This window comes from Toxorhynchites rutilus, chromosome 2, assembly GCF_029784135.1.
Source record: "Toxorhynchites rutilus septentrionalis strain SRP chromosome 2, ASM2978413v1, whole genome shotgun sequence".
NCBI lineage: Eukaryota > Metazoa > Arthropoda > Insecta > Diptera > Culicidae > Toxorhynchites > Toxorhynchites rutilus.
Window position 1 is genome coordinate 183,007,302 of NC_073745.1, and position 27,909 is coordinate 183,035,210.

The 27,909-nt window shown below is 37.3% G+C and overlaps 2 protein-coding genes across 2 annotated transcripts in view; both read left to right on the forward strand.

Moving 5' to 3' along the window:
• Window positions 1-2,909: 2,909 nt before the first annotated feature.
• LOC129767675 (uncharacterized) lies at window positions 2,910-4,608 on the forward strand. The gene is made up of 5 exons (XM_055768800.1): window positions 2,910-3,018; window positions 3,077-3,209; window positions 3,274-3,657; window positions 3,719-3,982; window positions 4,041-4,608. The coding sequence occupies exons 1-5, from the start codon at window positions 2,948-2,950 to the stop codon at window positions 4,248-4,250; spliced, it is 1,062 nt and encodes a 353-aa protein (XP_055624775.1). The 5' UTR covers window positions 2,910-2,947; the 3' UTR covers window positions 4,251-4,608.
• Window positions 4,609-15,527: 10,919 nt separating this feature from the next.
• Window positions 15,528-27,909, forward strand: part of LOC129767673 (putative phosphatidate phosphatase) — a 44,071-nt gene continuing 31,689 nt past the window's right edge. Inside the window, exons 1-2 of the mRNA XM_055768799.1 lie at window positions 15,528-15,774; window positions 17,053-17,619. Of these exons, the coding sequence (XP_055624774.1) occupies window positions 17,340-17,619 (280 nt within the window). The 5' untranslated portion in view covers window positions 15,528-15,774; window positions 17,053-17,339. The remainder of the gene's footprint in view (window positions 15,775-17,052; window positions 17,620-27,909) is intronic.

Consider the following 27,909-nt stretch of genomic DNA (forward strand, 5'->3'; position numbering starts at 1 on the left):
TGATTGTTTAGGTTTCGTTTCAAAACATTTTTTTTTGACAAAGCGTGAATTCGCGATAATAGTGGGATAGTGTCGACGTCTGGTGGCGACTTTCAATTAGGGACCATAGTTTGGGTCCCTATCTCGTTAGTGTAATACCTATCATATTAGAAGACACGAAGCCAGTTTTCAAATTTGAATGTAAATGTTCACATCATATTATTTAATCACTTAAAACACTTTTTTCCGACTTTTATTTAACCCTTTGTCTATACATTTCCAACATCATTACTGAAATTGTTCACTATAATATAAAGTTGTCTTCAAAAACAATATTCGTACAAGATTTTTTCACCACCTGCAAACAAAAGTGTTTTTCATTTAAACAGAATGCCAAATTGGTACGGAAAGGTTATTTTTCATTCATATTTTAAATTCTAAAAACGTGTTCATTTCGACTGAAAATCAATCAATTTTATTACGCTCCCCTAAACTAGTAAACGAAGCTCAATGCCATCAATGCGGATCGTTAGCTTGTTTAGCTTCAAGCGCAAGATAGCAGCATTAAACATAAATCGGATATGACATCAAAACGAATGATAGTGTTTTCAGATCCAAAGTATGCTCATGAGCATACTTGATAATAACGAAGTAAATACTTGGTGAATGCTGTTTTATTCATACGAAATCAGCTAAACATCCATTTTCGAAAAGTAAATACTTTGTTGTTTCTTTTATGCATACCAAACGTAGTAAAAACTTAATCTCACTGCTCGACTGCTCGAATGAAGTAAAGTAAAGGTGAATTTTGTTTTTATTCATACGGCCTAATGTTTCGACTTTTCCTGTCGGTAGGGGGGGGGGATTGCGTTAATGTATGGAAACCGGTTGAGGGCAGGGGCTGTACTACATATTTAAACGTAGCCGTTCCAATTATTTAAAATTTAATTTAAAACAGTTCTCGGGCATGCTCATCTTGAGATCTAATAGAGTAATTTTTCGTAAAAGTTCGAATGATGCCACCAGATATCGATAATGTATATTTGTCATAACGAACAAGATCTGTAGCATTTTCGAAAAAAATCAATCAATAATGGCAGATGTGCCCATTTTTCGGTAAATGTGCAAATTGTATTTTAAAGCTGCCTATTTTGATTCGATTGTAGTTTTTGAAAGTTGCGTTTTTTTTTGCTTGAGATAACAAAAATCTCAAATCTCAAAATCTTAACAATTTTTTTTCAAAAATATTTCACATAATTCGCTCTTCGTATGATTTGCTTCGGCAGTTAATGGAATGGCATCTCTACCAGTGATTATACAGTTTATTATAACGGATGAAAACTTAACGATGATGAAACGTTTGAGTTGCCATTTTTGATTTCATGATTTCATTTTTATAGTTTTTTACATAGTTTACATGGTTCAGGTTCAGACAGAGGGCGCTGTAATTTTTTTGTATTTTTGCTTGAAAGCTGAGGTTTTTTTTACATAACAAATCCAAATCCAATCTTTTTCGCTTTTGAGTTATGATTTTTCAAAATCAACATGTTTTCAGTCCTTGTTCAATATTTCTATGCGACTAGACTATTACATTGATTTATAGTGACTGTAACATGGTTACATTGTCAATACTCATTATAATTTCTAATCTTAGACTATAATATTATACGCTGAAGCTTAAATCAATTTCGATGTTTGCTAAAATATATGAAAAATATAACAGATGACAAACGTTCTTCCGAACATGTCATGTACATTGTTAGAAACCATATTGAATATAATCAAACATCATAGTCTAAGATTATCTCAACGTATGCATTAACTAGCGTCATTTATTAATACTTAGTTGAGATTTCTTAAGCCAAATAACACGCCTTGAATGTATTCCGAGGGGCAAGCTCTTGAATACGCGTGACCACAGTGCAAGTCGAAGGAAATTTCTTTGACGAAAAATCCCCCGGCCAGAACAGGAATCGAACCCGAACACCCGGCATGATAATGTGAGACGCTAACCACTCGGCCACTGGTGCAGAAGCTTATGCTGTGGATAATGGCGATGAAATCGATGTCTTATTAAGTTTATTGATATCGTTGATTATGCAGGGGATTCCGTTCGATCGGAGCGAGAAGTGTCTGCAGTATTTGCAGCTCAACAACCCATCGTTTGCCTAGTAAAAAATGTAACAACTAGTGATGTCTAAATTTTTCATTTATTCGATTATCGATTAATCGTTGGGGCATTTTTCAATATTCGATTCATTCGAATAATTGTCTTTCGATATTCGATTAATCGAGCCAACATTTTTTTCTTGTAATAATCACGTATCATGTTGTCGTTTTGGTCGCGTGGTCTATCAGGTTATCGATGTTTCATTATTGGATAAAAAAAATGTTGAATAAAACAATTATATAGCCTAATTGTTAACCTAAAAATGCATTAACCTTGAGAAAAATGCCTTCTTTCATTAATCGCGATTACAGTGACAATTATTCGATGTATTCATATTTTGATTTTAAATTATTCGATACAAAATTACTCGATTATAATTTTAGATATTCGATTATTTGAATTAATCGAACGATTAACCGACGTCTCTAGCAACAACACTTATACCAAACCATTCTTTATATGTATGAATGAAACAATGTGAAATGATGATTTTCTAGCCTTTTCAGTATAGAAAGAATACTTGGAACCGGGAAATTAAAAAAAGAACTGATTTTTCTAAAAAATTCTTACGAATTTCAAATCAAAATCATTATTTCACTCGCTGTACCATCTGGTTGTAAATCTAACGTAAACTCGTCATTTCATATATGAAAAAAATATGATTCCAACTAGTGCCATCTATGAGCAAAAACACGCTGTTCATTTCGCTCGCGCAATTCTCGTATTGCAAATATAAGTCGCGGGTATTTGTTTACGTTCAAAAATATTCCTTTAGTTGTAAACTTTTGACCGACAATAATGAGCGAACCTGATATACAGTTTCTGAAATCACAATTATCAATTGCTAGGAATGAAATCAAAAACCTCAGGTATGTTTGAATTGCCATGTTCAACATGTGTACCATAAGTGTCTTTATCTGGTTACAGACAACAAATAACTAATTTACAACATGTGCAACAAAAAGACGTCGAAAAGATTAGATGTGCTTTGGAAAATTTCGAATGTTCATCATGTGCACTAAAGCGTGAAAATCGACCAGGCCCGGATGAAGCTGAAAATGTAAGTTTCACATTTAATGTCAATCTTCATGTATTTTTCCTTCTTCTCAATAAGCAACTTTCAGGGCCACAATGAGCCCGAAAACTCCTATATAATGTTCACACCGATAGGTGTGATAAAAACAATATTCCTGGAGAAGAGGGCTGTTCCGCGCCAGGCTAGCGTAGCACCGAAACTTATGAGCCGTATTCAGATAAATCCAACTGTTTTCAACAATCCGGAGCACTCCTTGGAAGGCTTGGAGAAATTTTCGCACATTTGGATTATCTACCATTTCCATCGCAATCGTGCCCATTTGAAGGCGAAGGTGGCACCTCCTCGTCTGATCGGTGAGAGAGTTGGAGTTTTCAGCACCAGATCTCCCCATCGACCGTGTTCGATTGGTCTCTCACTTGTCCAGCTGGATAGAATCGAAGATGCCACTGTATATTTCTATGGCACCGATATGGTATGCATTATTGAAGTGTTCAAAAATGATCCAACCTCAGAGAAATTTTGTATATTTACAGGTGGATGGTACGCCAGTTCTAGACATAAAACCATACATACCACAATATGATGTTCCGATGGCGAAGTGTGAAAACCATTTGTTCAGCTCTAGGGAAGCACCGGATGGAGAAGAAAACACGAAAGAACCTGTGGTTTCCACATCGAAATTGGGAAACCCGGCGGATGGCGTGACAGTCCCGAATTGGATAGTGAATAATTATCACTTGAATGTCGTTTTCAATGAAAATGCAACGCAACAAGTGAACGAGTTGAATATCGATAAGGTAAACAGTGTTTTGTAATCTCTTCGTCTACATAATAGAATATTTATTTTACGCATAGAAATCTATGGTTGATGTCCTCAAAGGGGACCCTCGCTCCGTTTATCTACGAACGAAATATGGATCTCAAATATACACTTTCCAACTTGGGGATAATACGGTCACATGTAAATTTGATGATCAAAACTCAACTGTAACCGTTTTGCAAATCAGAAAAGTTGTGAACTTGAGTGAAATCACAAATGAAGATGAATGTGATAAGACTGAATGACAATGCATTTATCGACAGTGAATGCAAATTCCAATATTTTGATTCAGTTCTATGATTTTGTCTATGTTCAGATATTTAGTTGCTCAATGTCCAGATGTTCAATGAAATAAACTGGCGATTGAGCAGGAATAAAAACAACCTCAAAAAGAAAGAAAACTGTCCCGAGCGCTAGATTTGCTATTTGAAATAATGGGTCCTAATATGTAAATCGAATCGATAAGTCGATTCAATCACTATCACATAGAGCTAAATTTTCGTATTTTATAAATCGAGACAATCGCTTACCGAGTTCGAACTTCATGTCTTCAATATTGCATATATTTCAGCGTTTCTGAAACGTTTCCCAAAGAAATTGTAGAGCGTATTTCCACACGTACATCGATTTTGAATTCTGTGTTGGGGAAACCGTACAGTTACGACGTTTAAATAACGCTTGACATTTTACATTTCATGAAAAATAACATTTTATTAATCGTGATAGACTCGTAGAAATATTTCCTATCAATTGTTGTAAACATCTTTCCGATCTATCAGGAAATGTTCGAGTTATAATATAAATGTATGGGAAAAAATAAAGTTCTTCCAGTTTTCATGAATTTAATTGGTATGCAAATCATGAGAATTCGTTCACAGTGAAAATACTTGTTAACGTTAATTTTATTTCATAAAAACGTGACCTCTTTTCTGATTCGGCACCCTTCCTGAAAGACGTAGTTCTACGTCAAAAAAATACACATTTTAATCGACAAATTGTTTGCCTTTTTAACTATATTTTCTTTTCGTGTTTTAATCAAAAAAATTGTTGGATAAATTTCCTGTCTAATGGTATACAACACAACATATGTCGCAATGACGATTTTGAGTAATATGAGTTTGCAATTTCTTAATGAATCGTTACATTTTTCGTTGGGTTAATCCGCTATATAGAAATCAAAGACATAGTCCTGTGTTCAAAAAGTGACAATGGTGCCTACAAAATTCTGTCTCAGATCTTTCGTCGTCTATTGCCAATGTTAAGTAGATTTGTACGAAGTTATCAGATCGGATTCATTCCCGGTTGCTCGATGACGGACCTGATTTTTACACTGCGGCAGATCCTCCAAAAGTGCCGCGAGTATCAGGTCCCTCCGCACCATATCTTCGTTGATTTCAAGGCCGCATATGATACAATCGACTGACGACAGCTATGGACAATCATGGATAAACACGGAAGCTGGCAATACTGATTCAGACAACGATGAACGGTGTGCGATTCTCAGGCGATCTGTCGGAATCATTTGAGACTCAGGCGACTTCGACAAGGCGATGGACTCTCCTGTCTGCTCTTCAACGTGGCGCTAGAAGGTGTTATGCGGAGAGCGGGCCCCAACATGCGGGGCACGATTTTCAACAAGTCTAGTCAGTTTATCTGTTTCGCCGACGACGCAGACATAATCGAAAGAACACATGCGACTGTAGCCGATTTGTATACCCGACTGAAGCACGAAGCAGGACTGATTGGGCTTGGGATCAATGCGTCTAAGACTAAATACATGCTAGCAGGAGGGACTGACAGCAACAGAATTCTTCTTGATAGTAGTGTTGAGATCTACGGCGGCGAGCTCGAGGTGATAGAGGAATTTGTCTACCTTAGCTCGTTGATAACAACTGACAACAACAACAGCCATGAAATTCGAAGACGCATAGTCAATGGAAGTCGTTCCTACTATAAGCACCGCAAATCCTTAAGGTCCAACAAACTCCGACTCCGTACGAAGTGTACCATGTACAAATCCCTAATTCGACAGGTTGACCTCTATGATCACGAAGCATGGACGATGCTTGAAGAGAACCCACAAGCGCTTGGTGTTTTCGAACGCCGAGTGCTCAGAACAATATACGGTGGTGTACAGGAAAATGAAGTATGGAGCAGGAGAATGAACCACGAACTGGCGCAACTTTACAGCGAACCCAGCATTCAACGCCGGGCATCTTTTGGCGTATGCACATATCGTACAATCAAAATGATGGGTGTGATAGGGAATGCATAGGTGGTCATCGGCTCATTCACTATCATATATTCCACTATTGAACACATTACCGTACCTTAAACTGGGTTTTCGGAGACGAATGAATTGTAAGATTTGTAGTCTCCGCAAACAAAGTAAATAAAAATGAAAAAGAACTGAGGTTTTGGAGACGAACTCTACGATCTGTCGAGAAATAGACGAGCTATAAGCGTTCTGAAAAACCAACAGTAAATGCAGGGACGGATGACCTTCGGATTGAAATCCTTTAAAATTAGAACAGAGCAGCAGGAAATGCATAGCTCATCATATTGCTCCTTAGTTATGTTTCTATACAATGCAGATGTAACGTCAGTCAATTTTCAACATCAGTTATCAACCAAAGAAAGCAGTTCTTGCTACCGAGAAAATTCGTTAATGCCATCCTACATACAATGTGTTGTAATTTGAAGCCACTTTTAATTCGGAAACCATGTATGGGTTTGTGAAAACTGAATGATCAATTTGAAAGACCCCAACCACCAGTAAGTTCAAGAACAAGCATAAACAAAATAAATCAGTTTATATTATATGTCATATTATGTCACTTTAGAATGCATTGGTATTGTGAAAAACTTTTAATAACTCTTCTTTGAAAGGTTTAATGGCCCTGAAAAGCGCCGTGTTTTACGATGGCTGGTTTTGCCACCAAAGCAGTCTGTATAAACAAACTTTTTCCATCTTCTACCTGCTGCCGTTTGGCGATTGCGTTTGCCACTCGCTGAAACTAGTTGTTGCCACCGAACCGAATATGCTCTGTTCTGTAGGCGGGTTTTCTTATTGTCGTGAACAGCTTTGCAAGCCAACTCGTGCACTCCGGCGGTCGAAACTCTATAACTGCTGTTAGGTGTACTGGTGCTCCGGCACCAACCCATTCGGCCTAGTTACCCTTGCGGAGCAATTAGTGAATGCGACTAACAGGGAACTGCAAACATACACGGTTCGAGTGGGACTTCGTCTTTCCCTTAACTTGTCCTCCTTTGTCACGTCTACACGCCACGTTGCTGCTTGTGTTGCTTTGTTGATGTGATGCGATGCGATGTGAAAGGATGCCATACAACCACACTGATTTACGGTTTGAAAGAGAATGATATATTTTTCAGCTAGGTGGACTGGTGCACTGGTACTAACGCCCTCGGCCTAGCTACCCTTGCGGAGCAATTGGCGAATACACGTACGGGGAACTGGAGACCAACACTGTTCGAGAGGGATTTTGCCTTTCCCTTCACTTTTCCTCCTTTGCCATGTCCAGACATAGCTGCTTGTGTTGGTTTGTGGATGTGTTGTGATGCGAAACGATGTGGTGTACGGTTTGGATGAGAATGATCGTTACGGCTGGTTGGCTGGTCTTGAATTAAAGAGACTTTAAACTCTGAGAGTTCATTCGTCTCTACATAGATCGTTAAGGCTGCAGAGCGGGGATTTTTAAGCTGACTGGCTGGCTCGCGAATTACGCATGTGTGAAACTGCGACCAATGTTTCGTTCATATTTTTCCTTTCCAATCGTGCTTCATTGTATTTCGCTGCTGCTCTGGTTGCCCGTTTTGGTCGGTACGATTTGAGGAGCACAAAAAGGGACCAATCAAGAATGGGCACATAGTGCATTTGGACAATGCTTGATATTTCACAATTATTTAATTATTCATCTCAAGAAAAATTAAATGTTATTCATTATGATAGATGCGTAGATATATTTCCTATCAATTGATGCGAAAACCTTTACGATCTATTGAGAAATGCTCGAATTATAAGCGTTCCAAATCTTGCATTTTTTTCCTACTTGTTCAGTGCCTAGATTTTCATTTCACCCCTTATATCTTCCGGTTACACGTAGTCCTAATCAGTAGTAAAATTAAAATAATATTGGTTTTAGCATTATAACTCCTTGAATTCGACATCGAACTATTCCACATACTCAGCATTTACTCATACCGTTGGTGTAAGTCACTTCACCATCTTTATGCGATTGATCGTGATATCGGTAAATCATGTTGCTAAAATTACCAACATTGCAGATTGCATTTACAAATTCTATTAATTGAATAACACGAACCTTATCATATCCCAGAATATTCAGGAAAAAGTACTATCATAGACTCGCAACAAATCCAGAGCACCTTTTCCAAACATTTCACTAAGTTTTTTCCAAAATCTATTTGATTTTATCCAATAAAAAAGTAGAAGGGGCACGGACGTAAGTTTGACGTAGGACTGTGATTGATCGGAACATTTGTTTTGCCAAATGTGTGCCAAATCAGAAAACAGGTCACGTTTTTATGAAATAAAGTTAATGTTAATAACTATTTTTGCTGCGAACGGATTTTAACGATTTGCATACCAATCGAATCGGAAATTTTCTAAGATTTGTTTGATATGCTACATATTACAACCCCATAGTCTGTATATGGTTTAAATTGATGGAAATTGAAAGCATTTCCATTTCCCCATACATTTGTTCTGTCCATTTGTGTGTTTTCCCGAACAGAGCTGTCAATAACGAGCAACTTATGCAGCCGCTAGAATAGAAACAGTCGGAGACGAATGAATCGTTGGATTTAAAGTCTCCGTAAACAAAGGAAAATAAGAAGAAGAATAGAAACAACGAAGGGGGATAGCGAAAAGAAAATATTTGCGAAGTAAGTAAGCTATCGCTAGCGTATAAGTATTGCATCTCCTTTGAGGAAAATTCTCAGAATCTTTCTGTGCCCGAAACAACAAAGGACGCTTATTCTGCTCGTTTTGTGTTTTATGTTTCCCCTTGAGCTGTAAACGTTAGCGAATATTTCACTTGAAGTTTATCGCTGCAGCTTTGTGCATCTGTTAGACGTATTGTTCTCGCAAAGGCAAGAAAGAATCGTTGCTTCTCTAAATGATTCTACAAAACCACGCAAGCCAATCAACCTTTTCTAGGTCCCCGGAACTTTTTACTAAAGAGTTATTTATGAACATTCGACGTATTCGCAAATGAAATCCGAAATGATAAACCAAAAAATTCAAAAAAAAGATTGCGTAGTCCTACGCCCTAGCGGTCGTGTCTCGGATACAACCCCGTGAATTTTTTTTTTCCATTGTCAGAAATCTGTTATTTTGACTTATTTGAAACTCCAAATAACGACCATGAAAAGGGCCGTTTATTATATATACTCATAATCGTCAAACAGGTTGCAACGAACAAAAAACAAAATTAGCTTTCCTTCAAAAGCTCAACTATTCAACTGTCTAACTCAAAATGATTAACACTTGAGTGCCACGCGGTTTTATAGCGACTTCCCCGTCAGGCCACGCGCTGATATCGTAGTACAGCAACGCAAAGCGCAATACTGGAAATTAGAATTAGAATTTACTTGATGGCAATTTTTAACGTATTAGGACCATCGTTTCTTATCGTAAGAAGGTATTTTTGCTCGAAAGTAGTAAAATTTCTGCGAAAAAAAAAATTAATTTCTATCTTTATCATTATATTTCATACTGTCAGTCACCGGTGACTGACGTGGTCTGAACGGAAGGCTCGGTGTTAATCACCGATGACTGACGTGGCAGTCAACATGTTAATGAATATCAGCGAACACATGACAGGGTGGAATGGTAGACGAAGTATATGTGGATCTGTAAACCAAAAAAATATATCGTCATTATTACACTAAATAAGAAAAAGAAACCCGTGCCGAGTGTTTAGCGTCTCACATTATCATGCCGGGTGTTCGGGTTCGATTCCCGTTCTGGCCGGGGGATTTTTCGTCAAAGAAATTTCCTTCGACTTGCACTGTGGTCATGCGTATTCAAGAGCTTGTCCCTCGGAATACATTCAAGGCGTGTTATTTGGCTTAAGAAATCTCGACCAAGTATTAATAAATGACGCTAGTTAATGCATACGTTGAGACGGCAAAAGTTCCACAAGGGAACGTTAACGCCATTCAAGAAGAAGAAGAAAAAGAAACAAGAATGTTGAATAAACTTACGATTTCGTGATATTTTGAGGAAAAATACACATGAAATCATAAAACTTCTTTATTTTAAGGAATGGATAGCTATGGTATTGTTTTATGAGTTAAACAAGGGACAGACATACAGCTGTACTAGCGTTGTACAGGTACCATCGTAACATAACACACATACATTGGTTGTACATTGTACCGCATGTCAAACTGACAATTAGAAATTTGACCAATTTTCACCACATATTTCAATGAAAAAGGTTTTTATTTAGCGTCTGAATTATCAAACACAACAAACAAGTTTTCAATATGAATTATTAACTCAAGAGTAAGTCATTGAAAAGAATGTTTACCAAGTGTTTTGACAAGGCGACTCTATATATACCAGGTGAAACAATCATATGAAATACACTTCAGCCATTCTGGAATTGCTGTCGGTATTGTTTAAAAACAGCATCAGAACACGGCCGGCGGCTCTCTACAAACTGCTACGACGCTTATTCGAATGATGCCTACTATGTTCGGCTTTCGCGAATTTATGTGAAAAAGAAGAGATGATTTTGTAGAATTTCATTCTCATCCAGTTCATCCACTACTCTCGCATGTGAAAATGCAAAAATGGCTTATCCTAGCAATAACAAAACAAACAACCCCCCCCCTCCACAAACCGTAATCCCCTTCTTATTGAAGTGATGATGTTGCTTCACCTGTCATACATTTATACAAGGCGCTGGTGTTTTGATTCTGTTTGTTCATGCTACCCACCACTACCCGTCGGAGTACAACGCTAGTACAGTTGTATGTCTGTCATAAGTATTACTAACCCATTCCACCATCTACATCACCCTTATTCCTACACATTGATTGGATGTCCAATTTGTTTGATGGAACGAATTGTTGCACACAATCTTGTGTTACATACAACATTCACGGGAACTAAGTTGAAAGGGAAAATTCATAATACTTTGCATACCTCTTTTATTCGTTGAATTTCTCACTTGTTTTACTATTTCCACTGTTGATGTCTCACGCGAAAAAATTGCTGGATAATTTGCCATGTAACGGTATATTTTATAACATATATCATACGAACTATTTTGCGTAGTATGCATTTGAAAACTCTTAATTTTCGTTACATTTTTCGTAGAGTGACCACACCCCCCCCCCAGTTTTTATTTAGCGTTCAAACTATCAAACATAACAAACTAGTTTAAAATCTAAGTTAATAACTCAAGAGAATGTCAATGAAAAGAACTTTTACCAAGTGATTTGATTCGGTTTGTTCATGCTACCCACCACTAACCATCTATGGCGCTGCGCACAGTACAACTGTATCCATGTACAGGTACAGCGATTGTACCGAGTTGCTTGCTTTGTTTTAGCGCTGTACATGGTGACAGACATACAATTTTCGAAGTACAACGCTAGTACAGTTGTATGTCTGTCATAAGTATTAACTGACTCGACTAATGAATACAAATCTGCCTCTTCATTCAACTGATTTCAATCCACATTTCCATTTCCCTCTGATACTAATTTTGTACTCGCATACGCACGTCCATATAAAGAGGAACGAAAACTTGATTCTTGATGTAAAAAAGTAGTTACCCCATCAATGGACGGTTTTTTTCAGTGTTTGGATTTCGATCAAAATCGAATGATACACAATGTGTCATGCAAGTAAACTCTCACGAACATATCAAGACGGGTCTATGGTACTAGGTGAGGCCGTTTCGTCACTAAGTTGGTTAGGGGAGCGGTATATGAAAACAGTACGGAAGAAAGCAGAAGGGGAATTATTTCCTTGAAGCGTGAAAGAGACAGACTGATCAGGAGCGAGCTTCGGCACTAGCGTATTGTGTTTTGTTTACAAACAAAACACAGTAGATTTCCAAGATGGCTGAAGAGTGGTTTTAGCAAGTTGGCCCACCTTAGGATATACTTCTACGCGCCTTGGAACATATAACCAAATATGAGAGGATCATTCAGATACTTGTATGAATGTCAGTAATCACTTGTGTAATATTTAGTGATTAAACTGAGAGAGGAACGAAGACTGTTGATTGCATATCCGATCTGTATCAAACATCGCATACCATTTTTGAAGCCTGCATACAAGTTTGAACCGCATATATCGTCCCATTTTACTATAGCGAAACCCAAGACGGGTCTATGGTACTAGGTGAGGCCGTTTCGTCACTAAGTTGGTTAGGGGAGCGGTATATGAAAACAGCACGGAAGAAAGTAGAAGGGGAATTATTTGCTTGTAGCGTGAAAGAGACAGACTGATCACGAGCGAGCTTCGGCAATAGCGTATTGTGTTTTGTTTACAAACAAAACACAGTAGACTTCCAAGATGGCTGAAGAGTGGTTTTAGCAAGTTGGCCCACCTTAGTATATACTTCTAGGCGCCTTGGCGAAACCCACTGCACAGACAAGTGCAAAGCAATAAATGATACAAGAAAAATTACGTCATCATTACGTCACCATTTGCGGAGAGCAGCGAATGGGAAAAGAGATAAAACGCGAGAGTTTTTGCTTCTCACTGGAGCGGTGTTGCTAGTAAAACTATGCGGTCTATATGAATATACACATTTCAAGGGATAGAGGCGTTAAAAATGGAAAATATAATCTGACTACCCTTCCCTTAGCCTCTATCGAGCTAAATAATCATATAGTTTGCACTCTCTGAGACTTAAAAATCAGGATCTGCTACATTAGCTGAATATGAATCTTTCGCTTTGCGTTGTCCGTACGATCCTGCTGTTTCATGATGCATGGAGAGGTCGGTATGCATATGTTAGAGGCAAAGAAGAAAATAAGCTTTCTGCACCGAAAGCGTATATGATAGCTTTGCTTGCATGCTGGTGTGCAATGAAGTGCGAGCCGATGCAGAGTTGTCTCGTTCTCTTTTGTGTCGTGATTTGCAGCACATAACAACAATAGAATACCGCTGGGGGAAATGTTTCCTGAAAGATCATATTTGAACGAACGAAAGCGATTTTGTCAATGAGTGGATCATTCGGCAAATACTGGTTTTTTTTCCACTCATCGTGAACTCAAACCAACGAACTTAGACATTTATCAAGTATGCTATAAAGGTCCTCGCATTAGTATTAGTTAGTATTAGGCATGCAAAATAGCGCACACACACTGCACGCTATTTTATACGTGTGAGTAGTTTTCGTGTACGCTACAAAAAAATCTAGCTCACCTGTAGCGTTTGTCAAACCACGGTTAACTCAAACATCGATGCATGCAAACGTGTATGGGAGAGAGAGAGAGGAACGAATTCGTTTTGGGGGAAGTCACTTCAAAATGCAATGAGGACAATTTGACTGGGAAGAATGGAATTATATAGTCGAGTCGGTAGAGGGAGATAGCGACTAAACGCCCGACTGACTGTTCAGTCGTTTTGGCGGAGAAGCTGCGTGAAGAGCCAAAAGTCATTTACCGACTGACTATGGATATAGTCAGTCGGTTAGTCAGCCGACTATCCTCAGTTGACTATGACTATGCCGCGCCCTGATTGTCCGCATAAATAGACGCAAGCGGAAATGGAAAAATAGAAAAAAAATTTAATCCGCAAAATCTTGCCGATAATATCCTTCAGCTGGACAGATTTTTTGACGTAGGACTACGTCTTTCATTTCTGTACTGGGGTAAGTTCAAAGTTTCGAAAATGAAAGCGTTACGCCGGAACAACGAGATTTTGAGCGATAATACCTCCTAAACAACTGAACGAAATGCTATGATAAACACTTCATTCGAAAGATAAAATGTCTACGCGTTATATACTTGCTACTTTTTGATCCAAAAACTTGTTTCAATAGCCGTAAAATTGCTTTGCCTAACCATGGGGCCTGGGAAAATCGGCATTGCAAAATAGATGCCCGACTATAACTGCGGGTACTTTTGTATTCATTTGCGTTTTTGCAAACCGGAATGTTTCCCTAGCACAGACTTCAAAACCATGGAGTCTGGGGAAATCGACGTTCCAAAATATCAGATTTGCAGAAACGCAAGCGGCAGATACTATTACACTCGCTTGCGTTTCTGAAAATCGGAATGTTTCCCTAACCCAGATTTCAAAACCATGGAGCCTGGGGAAATCGGCATTGCAAAAAGGATGCAAGTTATGGATACTTTTGTACTCGCTTGCATTTTGCAAACCGGAATGTGTTTTCCCAATACAGATTCCGAAACCAAGAAGTTGGAAAAATAGGCACTGCAGATACATGCAAGTCGGCAGTACTTTTATGCCACCATGCATTTTTACACTCCGGAATTCATTTTGCTAACACGGTCTACAAAAGCGGGTACAAATGCAACGCTTTGGCTCGGTTATTCAAGACTGCATTGGAAGATATCCCTTCATGTCGCCAGCTCACTGAATTTCTACGCATACCGTTCGATGATTAGGCAAAATGTTGATAGCTATTTGCTGCGATAACCACTACCAATTGACCTAAATTGGGATTTGGGAAACAAATCCCAATTAAGGTAAATTCGTACCTAAATTGGGATTTGTTTGCAATTGAATTCGTAAATTGTTTCATTCATTCACTAGTTTAATCAATAATTTTATCAATACACACAAAAGCTAGCTCTGCGCAGCGGCGATATCGCACCCAATGAGGAACAATCGAGGTGGGATTATTGCTAATTGAAGAAATACAATTGATTACTAAGCCAACGGCAGTCCTACGTGAACCTTGCGGTTATATTATTTGTATAATCCATCTATAGGTTTTTCTTGGTTACGCTTGTAGACAAAACAACAACAAAAAAGCCTTTTCCCAATACTAATGGTGTTGGTGATTACGTCTCCTATGCAAACATGGTCAGAGAAGCAAATAAATATAATATGGGGAAAAATTGCTATTGAAAATTCTTGGATTTTGGTGACCCAAAGGGTCAGCACCCCCGGAAAATGCCGGGTGTGCCACCTGCACACTATGTTGCTGCTTATGAACACACTTTTTCTGCGCGGTTGTTCCTGTTGCAGTTGTTTTCGGGTGCGATCCCTTCCGGAAACCGATTTTCACAACCGTCGTTTCGAAAAACCGCATCATGTTGATTTACGTTGGCATTTATTCCAAAGAATGTAGTGTTCGAAATTGCGGCACCAATTTGTGTTGGTCTCGTTGGTTTTGCCTCTCTTTCGATGTCAAGTATCAGAAATCCTATCAGAATTTTTCTCTCTTGCATTGTCACATAACGATCTCTCACTCAGAAGAGAAACCCAAAACATAACATGTGACCACCATTCGGATCACCCTACATCTACATGCAATCAAAACACACAGAAACAGCTGAGACATTGGAGAGGAAGGTTGTGAACGGTTTTCTTCGGTATTCGGATGCGCTGCTTCTCCACCTTGTCAATTAAGACGAATTCCATCAACGCGTTCGTTTACGAAAAATAATTACTTCGCATTATGTTGAGTCTTATTGCTCCGCAATAGAGAGCAGTAATTATTCTTGAGAACACAGTGTTAGAACTATAATTGAGTGAAATCTAAAGTGCCTTGAAAGTGAAAGGTATGTTCTGAGATTCTACAACATTAAGATGGGTCTATCGCAGTGCAATATAGTGTAATCTTCCCTAGTAGTCTGTTATCGAGTTATTATGTTGATATAAGTTTTTGGAGACTTCAACAAATCGCATCACGAAATATATAATTTTATGGTGTTTAAGCACTGGTCTTAGGCTGTGGACCCCACCCTATGCATGTATTGCCTAAAGAAAATCACGTAATACAGAGGAAGCGCAAAGAAATAAACATGTATATATTTGGATTCAACAGATCTATAGCGCGGTTGTCAAACCGGTTCGCGTTTAACAGTGGATTGGAGGGTTCTTATGTGTCCTTCACGATGAAATTGTAAGCAGGTATTCGCTGGATATGCAGAAAACAGTCCTATTTTGTTATCAGAGAAAAGTTAGTTGATACGATATTACGTTTTTTTTTGTCTGCCACAGGGTAGTTAGTCCATTAGCTATAGGTATACGTTACTTATCTTATCATTTTACAGTTGTGCAATTCGAAAATATAATTTACCTTGCATTTGTCTACGACAAAATCATCCGTAAAGTACGCAGTGATGTTTGAAGCTACAACTGGTGGTATTAAATTATCATCGAGAGTTTTTATTGCTGTGTATTATCAGCTTTTTTACTATTTCATAGATCTGAACGGTGTGAAGAAAAATCTATAGTCAAGGTCATTGGCAACTTTTCAACGAAACAAATTATACGGATATAAAGCTTTTCAATTTCAGCAAGGTTTCAGTGGCTTAATGTATTCCCTCATTTTTATGAATAGGTGACTAATAGTCCGTTTATAAGTAGGATGAAAATAGAGGCCGATTCATTGTTTCACGACATAGCTATATAGAAATGCCGCCTTTGAACAACTCGTTTTAGGAAAAGCAGCATCTCACTTACTGTTTTGTGGCTGTTCATATGCTCTTCAATGACACTAAATTACTTAAACGGTTTTCACTTTGAAGGTATCCTTGTGTTATATTTATTAATGCGTGGTTCAGATTTCGACTCAGGCCTTGGTTGATATTTTGATGTTAAAAAGCTAAATTCATGTAAACGTAACTTTCTTCATAGTCGTTCCCGAAAAACCATTATTTAAAACATAATGAAACAAATATTAGCTGCCTCTAATAAGTGTATCATGTGTTTAGTCATTCACAGGTTGTCAATCTATGGTCGGTTGGGAAAACGTGTTAATCACTGTGCATAGGTCAAATTAAGTCATGTATAATGCAAAAATACTAAAGGCGGTTTATGTTTTTTGCTTCCAGATTTCTTGCCACCTGCCTCGACATTATGTGTGGCGTGTATCGAATGATTCATCCGCGTTCTATTCGTGATGCACTGAAGTAGAAATTAACAATTCCATCCATCGCAGTGAAAAATCACATGGTGTTGAGAAAGCGGATGAGTTGGAGTGCAGTGAGTCAGACGCAAAGCATTTAAAACAAAACGTGGCGTTATAATTATACCTGTATCGGTACAAATGAGTGTTGCGTGTCGTAGAATACAAGTTCAAGTAATATCCGACTAGCCGAAATACCGCATGCCGTTATAAATGGTCGGTTCTAATGGGATACCATCTGAGGTGACGCCGTTGAAAATTCAAGTGCAAACAACACACCGTGGCGGCAGTTATCAAATCCAGCCTGTACATCAGCACCAAGCGGGAATCGTTGATGCTGGTGGCGATAGTCCCAGCAATAGCACAACCAACAGTGCCGTTTCTAACTCGAATAGTGAAGTGCCTATCACTAGCAGTGGCCGCAGCAACGCCATGGATGACACCAAGCGTATATTAATCCGAGTGGGAATAGATTTTATCATCCTCTGCTGTGGTGAGTATTGAATTCAAACCAAAATAAGGTAAATGATTTTGGTTTGTCCAGTCGAAAATATGACCATGGTTTGCCCACTTTTTTGAATGCTCTAATTCAGCGCTCCTGTGTCAAATCAGGTATTCGAATGTTCCAAAACATATAAATAAAATTGTCTTTTTCATGATTTACAGTAGTTGTATAGTATATTTTTACACAATCACATGTTTTAAAGGATTATAAAAATACACCTCCTATTTGTGTCAATGCGCCCCTCATTCGAGTCAACTTTTAATCGATCACCAGACGATTATTTGGCACGTATTCAGACCTTTTCTGGATTATAGCACTTACAAATATTATAAACATCATGTTTGCACACCATTTGTATCAGATCTACATAGCTAAACCATTAAATTGTGTGTTGAGGGTAACACTGTTAAAATGCCCAAGAAAAGGCAATATTCTGAAAAAGCCTAAATTATGAATCGATCAATATGATGACAGTAAACTCATACAATGATAAGAGAAACTTGAGAATTCGAATGTTTTCATTCAAAAATGGTAATTTCTAAAACCGGACAAACCATGATCATTTTTTGGACAAACCATGATCAGAGGTGGTCATAATTCCTCTGTAAGGAAAATTGTTAAAAAACTTAAAAATTAGAATAATTTAAACATCTTATAGTATATTATAGTAGTATTAGCAACTAGAGACTTGGGGCTTTTCAACAAACCCAAAGTCGTATCGATTATATGTGATTTTCATAAAGAAAAATCGGACAAACCAAGATCATTTACCCTATCAGATTTCATTACTACATCCAATTGGATTAGTCAAAATCAATTCAATTGTGTGAAATGTGATTTGATTTCGGCAGTTTTGAATATTCCATCAGAAGTTACAGGACAACTTCGATATAACGTACATTTCACTTTCAAAATTGTACGTTGTAATAATCACAAAATCCATCTATAAGGTGAAACCAACCTTTCTCATGATGTTTCATTCTTTCTTTCTTTCTTTCTTTTTAAGAGGCTTTAAACTTTGCAGTTCATTCGCCTCTAAATGTTTCCCTTCATACTGTTGATTGAGGGTAAATAGATTAAATGACCGCTTACTTGTCAAAAAAAAAACTTTTTCCCTGTTCTCTTTTTCCAATTATTATGGGAGTCTTGTTGATAGTTGTATGAGCTATTCACATAATTTTCGTTCAGAATTTAAAAAAAATAGGTGTACCGGTAAATTTCTTTGGTTTTAAAACAGATGGCGTAACTTGATTATTATTCCAGTGAATCAACTTTTCCAGACATTCATTGGAAAGCTACTGTCATTGCGCGTCTTTTTCAGTATATGTTAAAGAGTTGAAGTGTAAACAGCATAGTTTTTTCAACTCTGAATATGTCGAATTTCGTACAAACGAGAGTGTTTTTGCGGGGAGTGTTACTTCATTAATTCAATATAAAAAAAGCTGCGAAAAGTCATCGCATTTTGGTGGAAGTTTATGGTGACCATGCTTCAACTGAGCGAACGTGTCAGACGTGGTTTGCACTATTTAAAAGTGGTAATTATGACTTGGAAGACGAAGACCGTTCCGCACCCTCAAAAAAGTTTGAAGACGAAGAATTGGAAACTTTACTCGATCAAGATCCGTCACAAACGCAACAAGAACTTGCAGATACACTTGGAGTAGCTCAGCAAACCTTATCCGATCGTTTAAAAGCAATGGGAATGATTCGATAGATAGGACATTGGGTGCCGTATGAATTAAAGCCACGAGACATCGAACGCCGTTTTTTTACCTGCTACAACGGCATAAAAGAAAGGAAATTTTGCTACTAAATGCCGTCTGTGAATCACGCAGTGAGTGGCAAGTTCATTACGCAGTTGAAACATTGAGTGAGCTGTAAAACCACGATTACGACCAACCATAGATGGTATACCATCAGTCTCAATGTTCTTCCAACCGATCGATTCTCCTCTGGTATCAGTCTTCATACATGTAGCAAAAATACTTTCTTGGCACATATTTTCATTTTTAATATATCGAACATACCCTAACAACAGACCTTCATTGCTGGGTAATGTAGACTCGTCCAACTGGAGAACAAATCTATTGGTTTATATTAAATTGAGTAACATTTTTCCCTCTTCGCGACCCATCTCAAGTTTCCTGAAATAATAAAAAAAAATTGTTACGCCATGCACATAGACGACCAAGCATTTTGAAAATTCTTTTTCAATTACTTTATTCTAGTTCACTTCATTTAGCTATGTAAATACCTTGTAATCTCTTGAATCAAATTAGAAGTTGAGTACATTATCATTCAAGCTCCAACGTATTACAGAACGCATATGAACTTGCAACCTAAGGGCAGGCTTGTTATACAGTAAAATATTAAGAGCATGTTTGTACATGAATTTGATGATGACTTCCTTCGTGTTATATCGCGTTAAAAATACAGAGAAATGTTGAAAATAAAAAAGTACAAAAAGTACAAGATAAAAACTTCGGCAAGTTAAAAAATCGTGAACAGGTTCGTGCAAGATAATGTGTCCTTCAGGCATGTTTATCTTGTGCACACTCATCGTCTTGTTTAGTTCCTAAAATTTGCAGCAATAATATTTTCTACTAAGATATGTCATTCTCAGGGTTGCCACATATACTGAATATCCTGTATTTTACTGATTTTTTGCCAATTTTCAGATACAGAATCTATATATATATATATATATATATATATATATATATATATATATATATATATATATATATATATATATATATATATATATATATATATATATATATATATATATATATATAAAGATATTTTTTAAAATTCTAATTTAAATGTCAAACTAATTACAGTTCATTTGCTCCGTCTACTTTTCTACTTATAAACTTTGTTTTTTTATCGTTGAGTCATGAAGATATCAGCGTGTGTTGAGTGAATATTCTCGCTTCACAAGGCCAACAAAACAAAGTTCTGAAATCGGTTGGCTTCCATCAATCAATCGGAAATTGACGGAAAATTGAAGAAAAGCAAAGTTCAACAAAACCATAAACATCATACAATTTATTATGAGAAAACTTTTTTCATGATTCATTTTGTTGTATTGATACGACTTAAGCTAACCATAAATAAAAACAATAAATTCAAAAAAACGTTTCCTTCCCTTTTCCCGATAGTTTTTTGATACAGATTTTTGCTATTAATACAAATATACAGATTTTTTCAGAAAATTTTACAGAATCAAATGTGGCAACCCTGGTCATTTCTATAACAAGGTGATTCACTTAACACAACTTATGGAGCATCTTAAATATTTCAAATCAGAGCTTGTGTTATTTTATAGGGGTCGATATTCAGCCACCGTCGACTCCCAAAATCAATTTTCGTTTCTGTCGACCCCTGAGAAACCGAAATCGACCCCTGGAGGCCGATATCGTCCGCTTTGAGAAACCCTGTTCTACAATGACAGTGTTAGTCCAATTGGATTTCGCGTTTGGGGAATTAATAGCGAATTCGTTTTTGTTCAGTTTCAACCCCAGTGCCGCACTAATTGCTGTCAAAACGTTTTTTTTATTCACTCAGTGTCGCACTAGTTCGCACCAAAGCTGTTAGTTTCGCACTGAGATGTTTTACGGGTTGGCACTCGGGTTCACCAATACAACTTTACTGAACTGTCAAGTTAAGTAAATAAAGACCATGAAAATAGAAAACCTGCTGCTTTTGCTTTTGTATTATTGGAATCGTAATCCAATTCGGATTCTGATTTTGAAGAGTATATTCGTGTAGACGGCATTAAGCTACGTGTGCTTTCATTGGGAGGCGAAAATAATGATAACCTGCTTTCAAAATCAAAATTATGAATAAAAATTTACTTCAACATAATGTGTCTGTCTTTTTCCGATATCGCAGAAACATATTGAACGAAAACTGTGTCTAATGATGATTTTATATTATAATAGTAATTATTTGTGGAACAAACAGGAAATGCATCGACAAATGCTTAAGTGAGTGTCAGAACTGCATGTATTAGGTAATCAAACAATATGAAGTAAAAATTTTCATTCAAACTTTTATATTTTTACACTGCACTTGGCCCTTCTGATCTGATAGAGAATCCCAAGGTATCCCAAGCACTAATATCGCCACCAGACGTCGACACTGTACATTTGTCGTCGCAAATATAAACAAATCAGACTATATAACGCACACAAACAAACCGCCGCATTCGTGAAACTGAAAACGTTTTTATATTACAAAGTCAGTTTGGCACTGACTCAGTTTTAAAAACGAATTCGCTATAAGCTTCGTGTTCCGTTGGTGTGAAACAAAAATGGTAATGGATTCTCAGGTGGAATAACGCGCTTTGAAAATAGAATATTATAATTACGGTACTAGTACTAGGAAATTTATAAAAATAGTAAGAAAATAGTAAAGGGCCAATTAGAAGATCAGTCAATGAAGAGTTTTGCGATTAAACCCCTGTTTTCTTAGGAATAAAACATGGATGTTCGGAAGTATTCATATCAAAAAATCAATTTTGGACTGGACGAAGTTCGCTGGGTCAGCTAGTTCCAAATGGAATGTTGTATTCGGGTTCTATTCTTTGATTTTATGTAACGAAATATATTACGTCGATTCATTTCCTGTTTAATCACACTTTTTTGTTTTAATTTATGGCGGCAAAAATTTTTGATAACACGATCACATGTTCGGACTTACTCCCACGAAACTGCTTGGTTCATCTTTTGTGCGCTACTCCAAGCGATGATTATTTCTCCAGACTGAGATCGTTAAACTACAGATATCAATACATCAAAGCATCGAATAACAACACTCCGTGTTGTATTGTAATTTAGCTTATTATGTTGCAATTGTTACCTGGGAGACTATTGCCCTCCCTACTGTCATTGTGCCCCGCTGATGAAGTGCTCGAAAAATCAAATAAATATAGTTGATACTCTGATTTAATTCCATCACCCTGCAGACAAACTGCGATGTTCCCCTGTTTGTGCGCGATGGCAAATAGATCTGCGTACGTCGACATACTTAACGTAAATGAAACAATTTTCCAATCTAATGTATGATTTTTCAACTTGAAGTTGCCACAACGTTAGCATGCAATGAGGGTTTTTTGTCATGAGGGGAGAAACGTTCATATTGTTCAGTTTATTGTTTGTGATATCAATCGTAAACGTGAGTTGTTGCTTCGTCAAGCATGAATTTATAATGCGTAGTTATCTTCCAAACTAAGTTTACGATAAATCGATTATGCTGCAAGATGATCACAGCCTCACGCCTCCAACTAATAGCAACGAATTTAAGACGGATCGCAGATGTTCTAAATGCGCCAAACATGTGTTCGGAATAATTCATGTTCTGCTGACCCCATGCTGGCCAGATAATCCACAGCGGGTTTCGTCACTTAATGTATGTTTGTTCTTAAATAAATAATTATCGTCAATGGAAGCATGCACGAGAACAACGATTCTCATGTACGCAATCAAGCGATTGGCTCCTACAGCGAGCCGTAATTAATTAATCCATTCGGTTAACAAAGTGTAGTAATAAGAAAGTTCTCTCGACATATTACTCGTGCGTGAACAGCTGCAGTTTAGCTGTCTAGCGAAAAATCGTTGAATGGAGAATGTTACAAAACTCCCCTTTCCCTTTTCATACATCCAATACTATTTGAGAAACACGATGAATATCTCTCCCTCGTTCCTGTTGAGGAACTAGATGCAGAATAAATATTTATATGAAAATACAAGACCATACATGATGCTTACAATTCACACAAGTGCACCCTTCAAATGCAGGGAGAGGTCGAGTGAAATTGCTCAAGATACTTTCGCTTTCCCTTTTTTCATTTTCTTAACCATTAGCACTTCGGACAAAAGCAAATTACTTCATGTTAAGTGTCAACTCACTCAACCACAAAATATTATGTTACATTACTCAACACTTATTCCGGCTGCGGGAAAAATGTAGTAGCTCTTTCTGGAGTTCACTCTGTTGAACACATCCGCCTGGTGGCATAACCTACAGCGTTTTACAATTGTTACGCAAACGTTGCATTCTGTCATGTTTCATATCTATCTTGGTTACCATTTTCACGCGGCAAACCAGCAACGCGAAACGATTTGCAGCAGTTCCGGCTCCCCTGATTAATTCTTTGCGATCGTTTATCTGCTCTCAGCCACCACAGCAAGGAATCATATTAAAAGTTTTTTTTGACGTAGGACTACGTCTTTCATTTCTATACCGGGGTGTAAAATCAAAGTTTCGAAAACGAAACGTTACGCCGGAGACCGAGATTTTGAGCGTTAATAGCTCCTAAACAACTGAACGAACCGGTATGATAAACACTTCATTCGAAAGATAAAATGTCTACGCGTTATATACTTTTTACTTTTTGATGCAAGAACTTGTTTCAATAGTCTTAAAATTGCTTTCAAAACAGGCTATTAAAATCATCAATCGGTATATAAGCGAGCGTCGCTTGGAAGTCCACTCAGTTATAATTGAACAGCGATTGGAGCATGTTGTCGCTATTGTGGTAAAGCTCTTCGATTATCATGAAAGCGCGGATGAACGGTGTCACCAAGAGCCTGTTTGTGCACCTTAGACCAGAAGAGAATCCATCAGGAGTGATGCCACAAACGGTTCCCCGGGAAGAGATCGGAGCAGCCGCCACACACACATACACGCGCGGAACTCTTCGTTTGGATGCCATTCAGCATCGAGAAAGTTTCGGAAAGATCCAATCGTTACTGAAAAATACATTCATGCGAAAGAGTTCATTTTAATGTTTTCTATCCATGTAACACTGCGACTAAATACATTTGGTATTGTGATTTTTCAATAAAGTACAATTAACAGGTGGTTATCGAGTTAGCATTAACCACTGGTGGGCTTCGAGTATCGAGGAAAATCTGGGAAAATCTAATCGTTGCTGAAAAATACTCTACCAGTTCCCCTGGGAATTGAAAAATACATTGATGCGAAAGAGTTTATTCTAATGTTTTCTATCCATATAACACTGCAACCAAATACATTTGGTTTTGTGGTTTTTCAATCAATCGCAATTAACAGGAAAGCTTCTGAAAATTATTCTTCCCCATAAGTAGAAAATTTTCGTATCCAATATTGTATGCGCGCGCAACGGAAAATGTTTCGCATCGTGAAAATTATATAATTTTCAATCGATTAATGCTCAGTTGCCGAAAGTTTCAAACTCAGAGAGTTCATTCCCCTCTAGTTTGCCTTCCGAATTGACATCGTAAACCACACCTTCTCACCATTCAATCACGCACAAAAAGCATATATAAGCGATATTCTGGTGGTGAAACGTATTCATTTTTCGTGAGGACATCGACAAGGCAACATCGTAATTGAACGAGCTGGACGGCGAGGGATCGAGGGATTCATTACCTGGCCTGACCTGACCTGAAAGAGATGCAGTTTGTTTGGAACTGTGAGTGAGGGCAGAAAAGCCGATCCATCAGAAGGAGAAGAGAAGACGGCCGAGAAAGTATCAGCATCGAAAATTGGTTCCGCTTGAGGTATCGAAGCAACTGCCACACGCATACACGCGTGCAACTCTTTACGTTCGCTGGTTATCGAGAAGAATCCGGAATGAAGTGATCGTTGCTGTATAATAATCTGCCAGTCCCACTTGGACTTGAAAATTATATTCAAGCGAAAGAGTTTATTATAATGTTTTCTATCCATTTAATACTGCGACCAAATACAATTAATTGTGTGATTTTTCAATCAAGTGCAATCAACAGGTGGTTATCGAGTTAGCATTAACCACTGGTGGATTTCGAGAAGAATCGAGGAGAATCCGGAAAGATGTCGTTGCTGCAAAATAATCAGCCAGTTCCTTGTGGAATTGAAAATTACATGCAAGCGAACGAATTTATTGTAATGTTTTCTATACATATAATACTGCGACCAAATACATTTAGTTCTGTAATTTTTCAATCAAGTGCAATTAGCAGGAAAGCTTCTGAAGATTATTCTTCCCCATCAGTAGGACATTTTCGTATCCAATATTAGATGCATAAAACCTTGTACCTCCAACGTAACGCTCTCGTTTTCGAAGTCCCCCAAATATTCATTTATTCATTCATTCAGAATGAATTCAGATTCAACTTCAAACAAATGATCACTAAATCAACGATAGTCATACGTCCCCATTGCGGTTATACCATAGATATAACCCACTTCCTGTTTTTTTCAGTTTTGTAATAGTTTACACTTTCTCTTAACGAATTTTAACGTTCAGTGAACCAGTTCACGAATTAATACGGAGCTTCTATGAATAATAGATTACGTAATTTTGTTTAAACAAAAGATTATCAGCATGAAGAGATAAAAATACTTTTTCTATACTCTTTCCATTAAAATCATTCGACCACAAAGGGTTTGAGGGTATTAAAACCTGAAATGTATGGTCATGCCTTTCCATAACTCGATATAAAAACTGATCTGCAGGTCATCCAGAGACCGTTCGTGTTATCCTAATGCTGCCAAAAACCCTTGAAGTAGTCACCAAAGAGCTAGTTTTACAAACCATAGAGTTCTGTATGTCTCCTGATAGGATTCGATTTTGGTCATTCGTGGTGCTTTTTTTGTAAAACCATTTTTTATCACTTGTTTCAATAGTAATTACAAGTGCTTGATTACTATTTCAACTTATATAGTCAAGGAGTGAATGTGTTTAGCGTCTATAAACATTGTTTTGATATGTTGATTCATGTTTCTTTATCATAGTTAAAAATGGAAGCGAAAATGCTGTTCAGAAAAATACTAATTTTCATGCAATTTAATAAGTGATTTTTGAGCATAAATAATATCTTAGGCAGTTTTCGACGAGAAAGCACTCATACTTTAGGAGGCTACATTTTTTAAGCTGCGTGAAAGATGACGAAAGATAGAGGAACAAAACTGTACTGTAACTGATTTAGGGTGTTTCACGCAACTGGTAAATGCAGATCGATTTTCTTCCATGAAAATCACATATAATCAATACGAGTTTGGTTTGTTGAAAAGCCTCAAGTATCTAGTTGCTAATACTGCCATAAGGCGTTGAGATTATTCAAATGTTAGTGTTTATTAACGGTTTTCTTCAAAGAGAAATTATGATCATGCTTTGTCCACCTCTGATCTTCCTTTGTTCAAAAAATGATCATGGTTAGTCCGGTTTTAGGAATCACCATTTTTGAATGAAAAAAATCGAATTTTGAAGTAGATGTTGCATTTATCATTGTTTGAGTTCACTGTCATCATATTGATCCATTCATAATTTCGGCTATCTTCAGAAGATTGCTTTTTCTTGGGCATTTTAAAAGTGTTCACCTCAACAACTCAACACAGAGAAACTTTATTTCTGCTATGCGCGAAGGACACAATAAACAAACTGCAACGCACAAAGCGGTTGCCATAGAAATCATGTGGACAAAACAACATTAGTGAATCGGACAACTCATGATCAGAAATGAGGTCATCGAAATGCGTTAATTACATGGTTTAGCTATGTAAATTTGACACAATCGGTATGCAAGCATGATGTTTACAATATTTGTAAATGTTATAATCCAGAAACGGTCTGAATACGTGCCAAATAATCATCTGGTGATTGATTGAAAGTTAGCTCAAATGAGAGACGCATTGACACCAATAAAAGGTGGATTTTATAATCCTTTAAAACATGTGAATCCGTAAAAAATACTATAAAACTACTGTAAATCATGAAAAAGACAATTTTATTTATATGTTTTGAATCATTCGAATATCTGATTTGATTCAAATTCAAAAAAGTAGACAAACCATGATCATCTTTTCGACTGGATAAACCAAAATAATTTGCCTTATATAAAATTTAATAAATGCATGTCTGCCTATAAAAATTAAGTTGTTTTCCTAAAAACCAACACGAACTTGACAAACAACCCAATAAGAGCTATCCTGATTTCTTCCCGATTTTTATTTTCATTCTTCCTGAATTTGTCAAATTATGATTGGCAACCCTGCTCACAGTGCAACAAGCAACATTTTTGCATACATTTGATGCACAAAATACGTAACGCTAAATATTCGGATTTTGGGCCCCTCCCCTCTTGCGTAACGTAATTCGTACACCCAAAGTTAATTTTTAGCACATGTTCTGGCATCCCTATTTATTAAATTAAATGAACTGAAAGATAACATAAAATGTTCTACTCCCCAATACATGTGTATCATTTGTATAATATATATGCTAGAGCCAATATGAGGGAGCGAAAC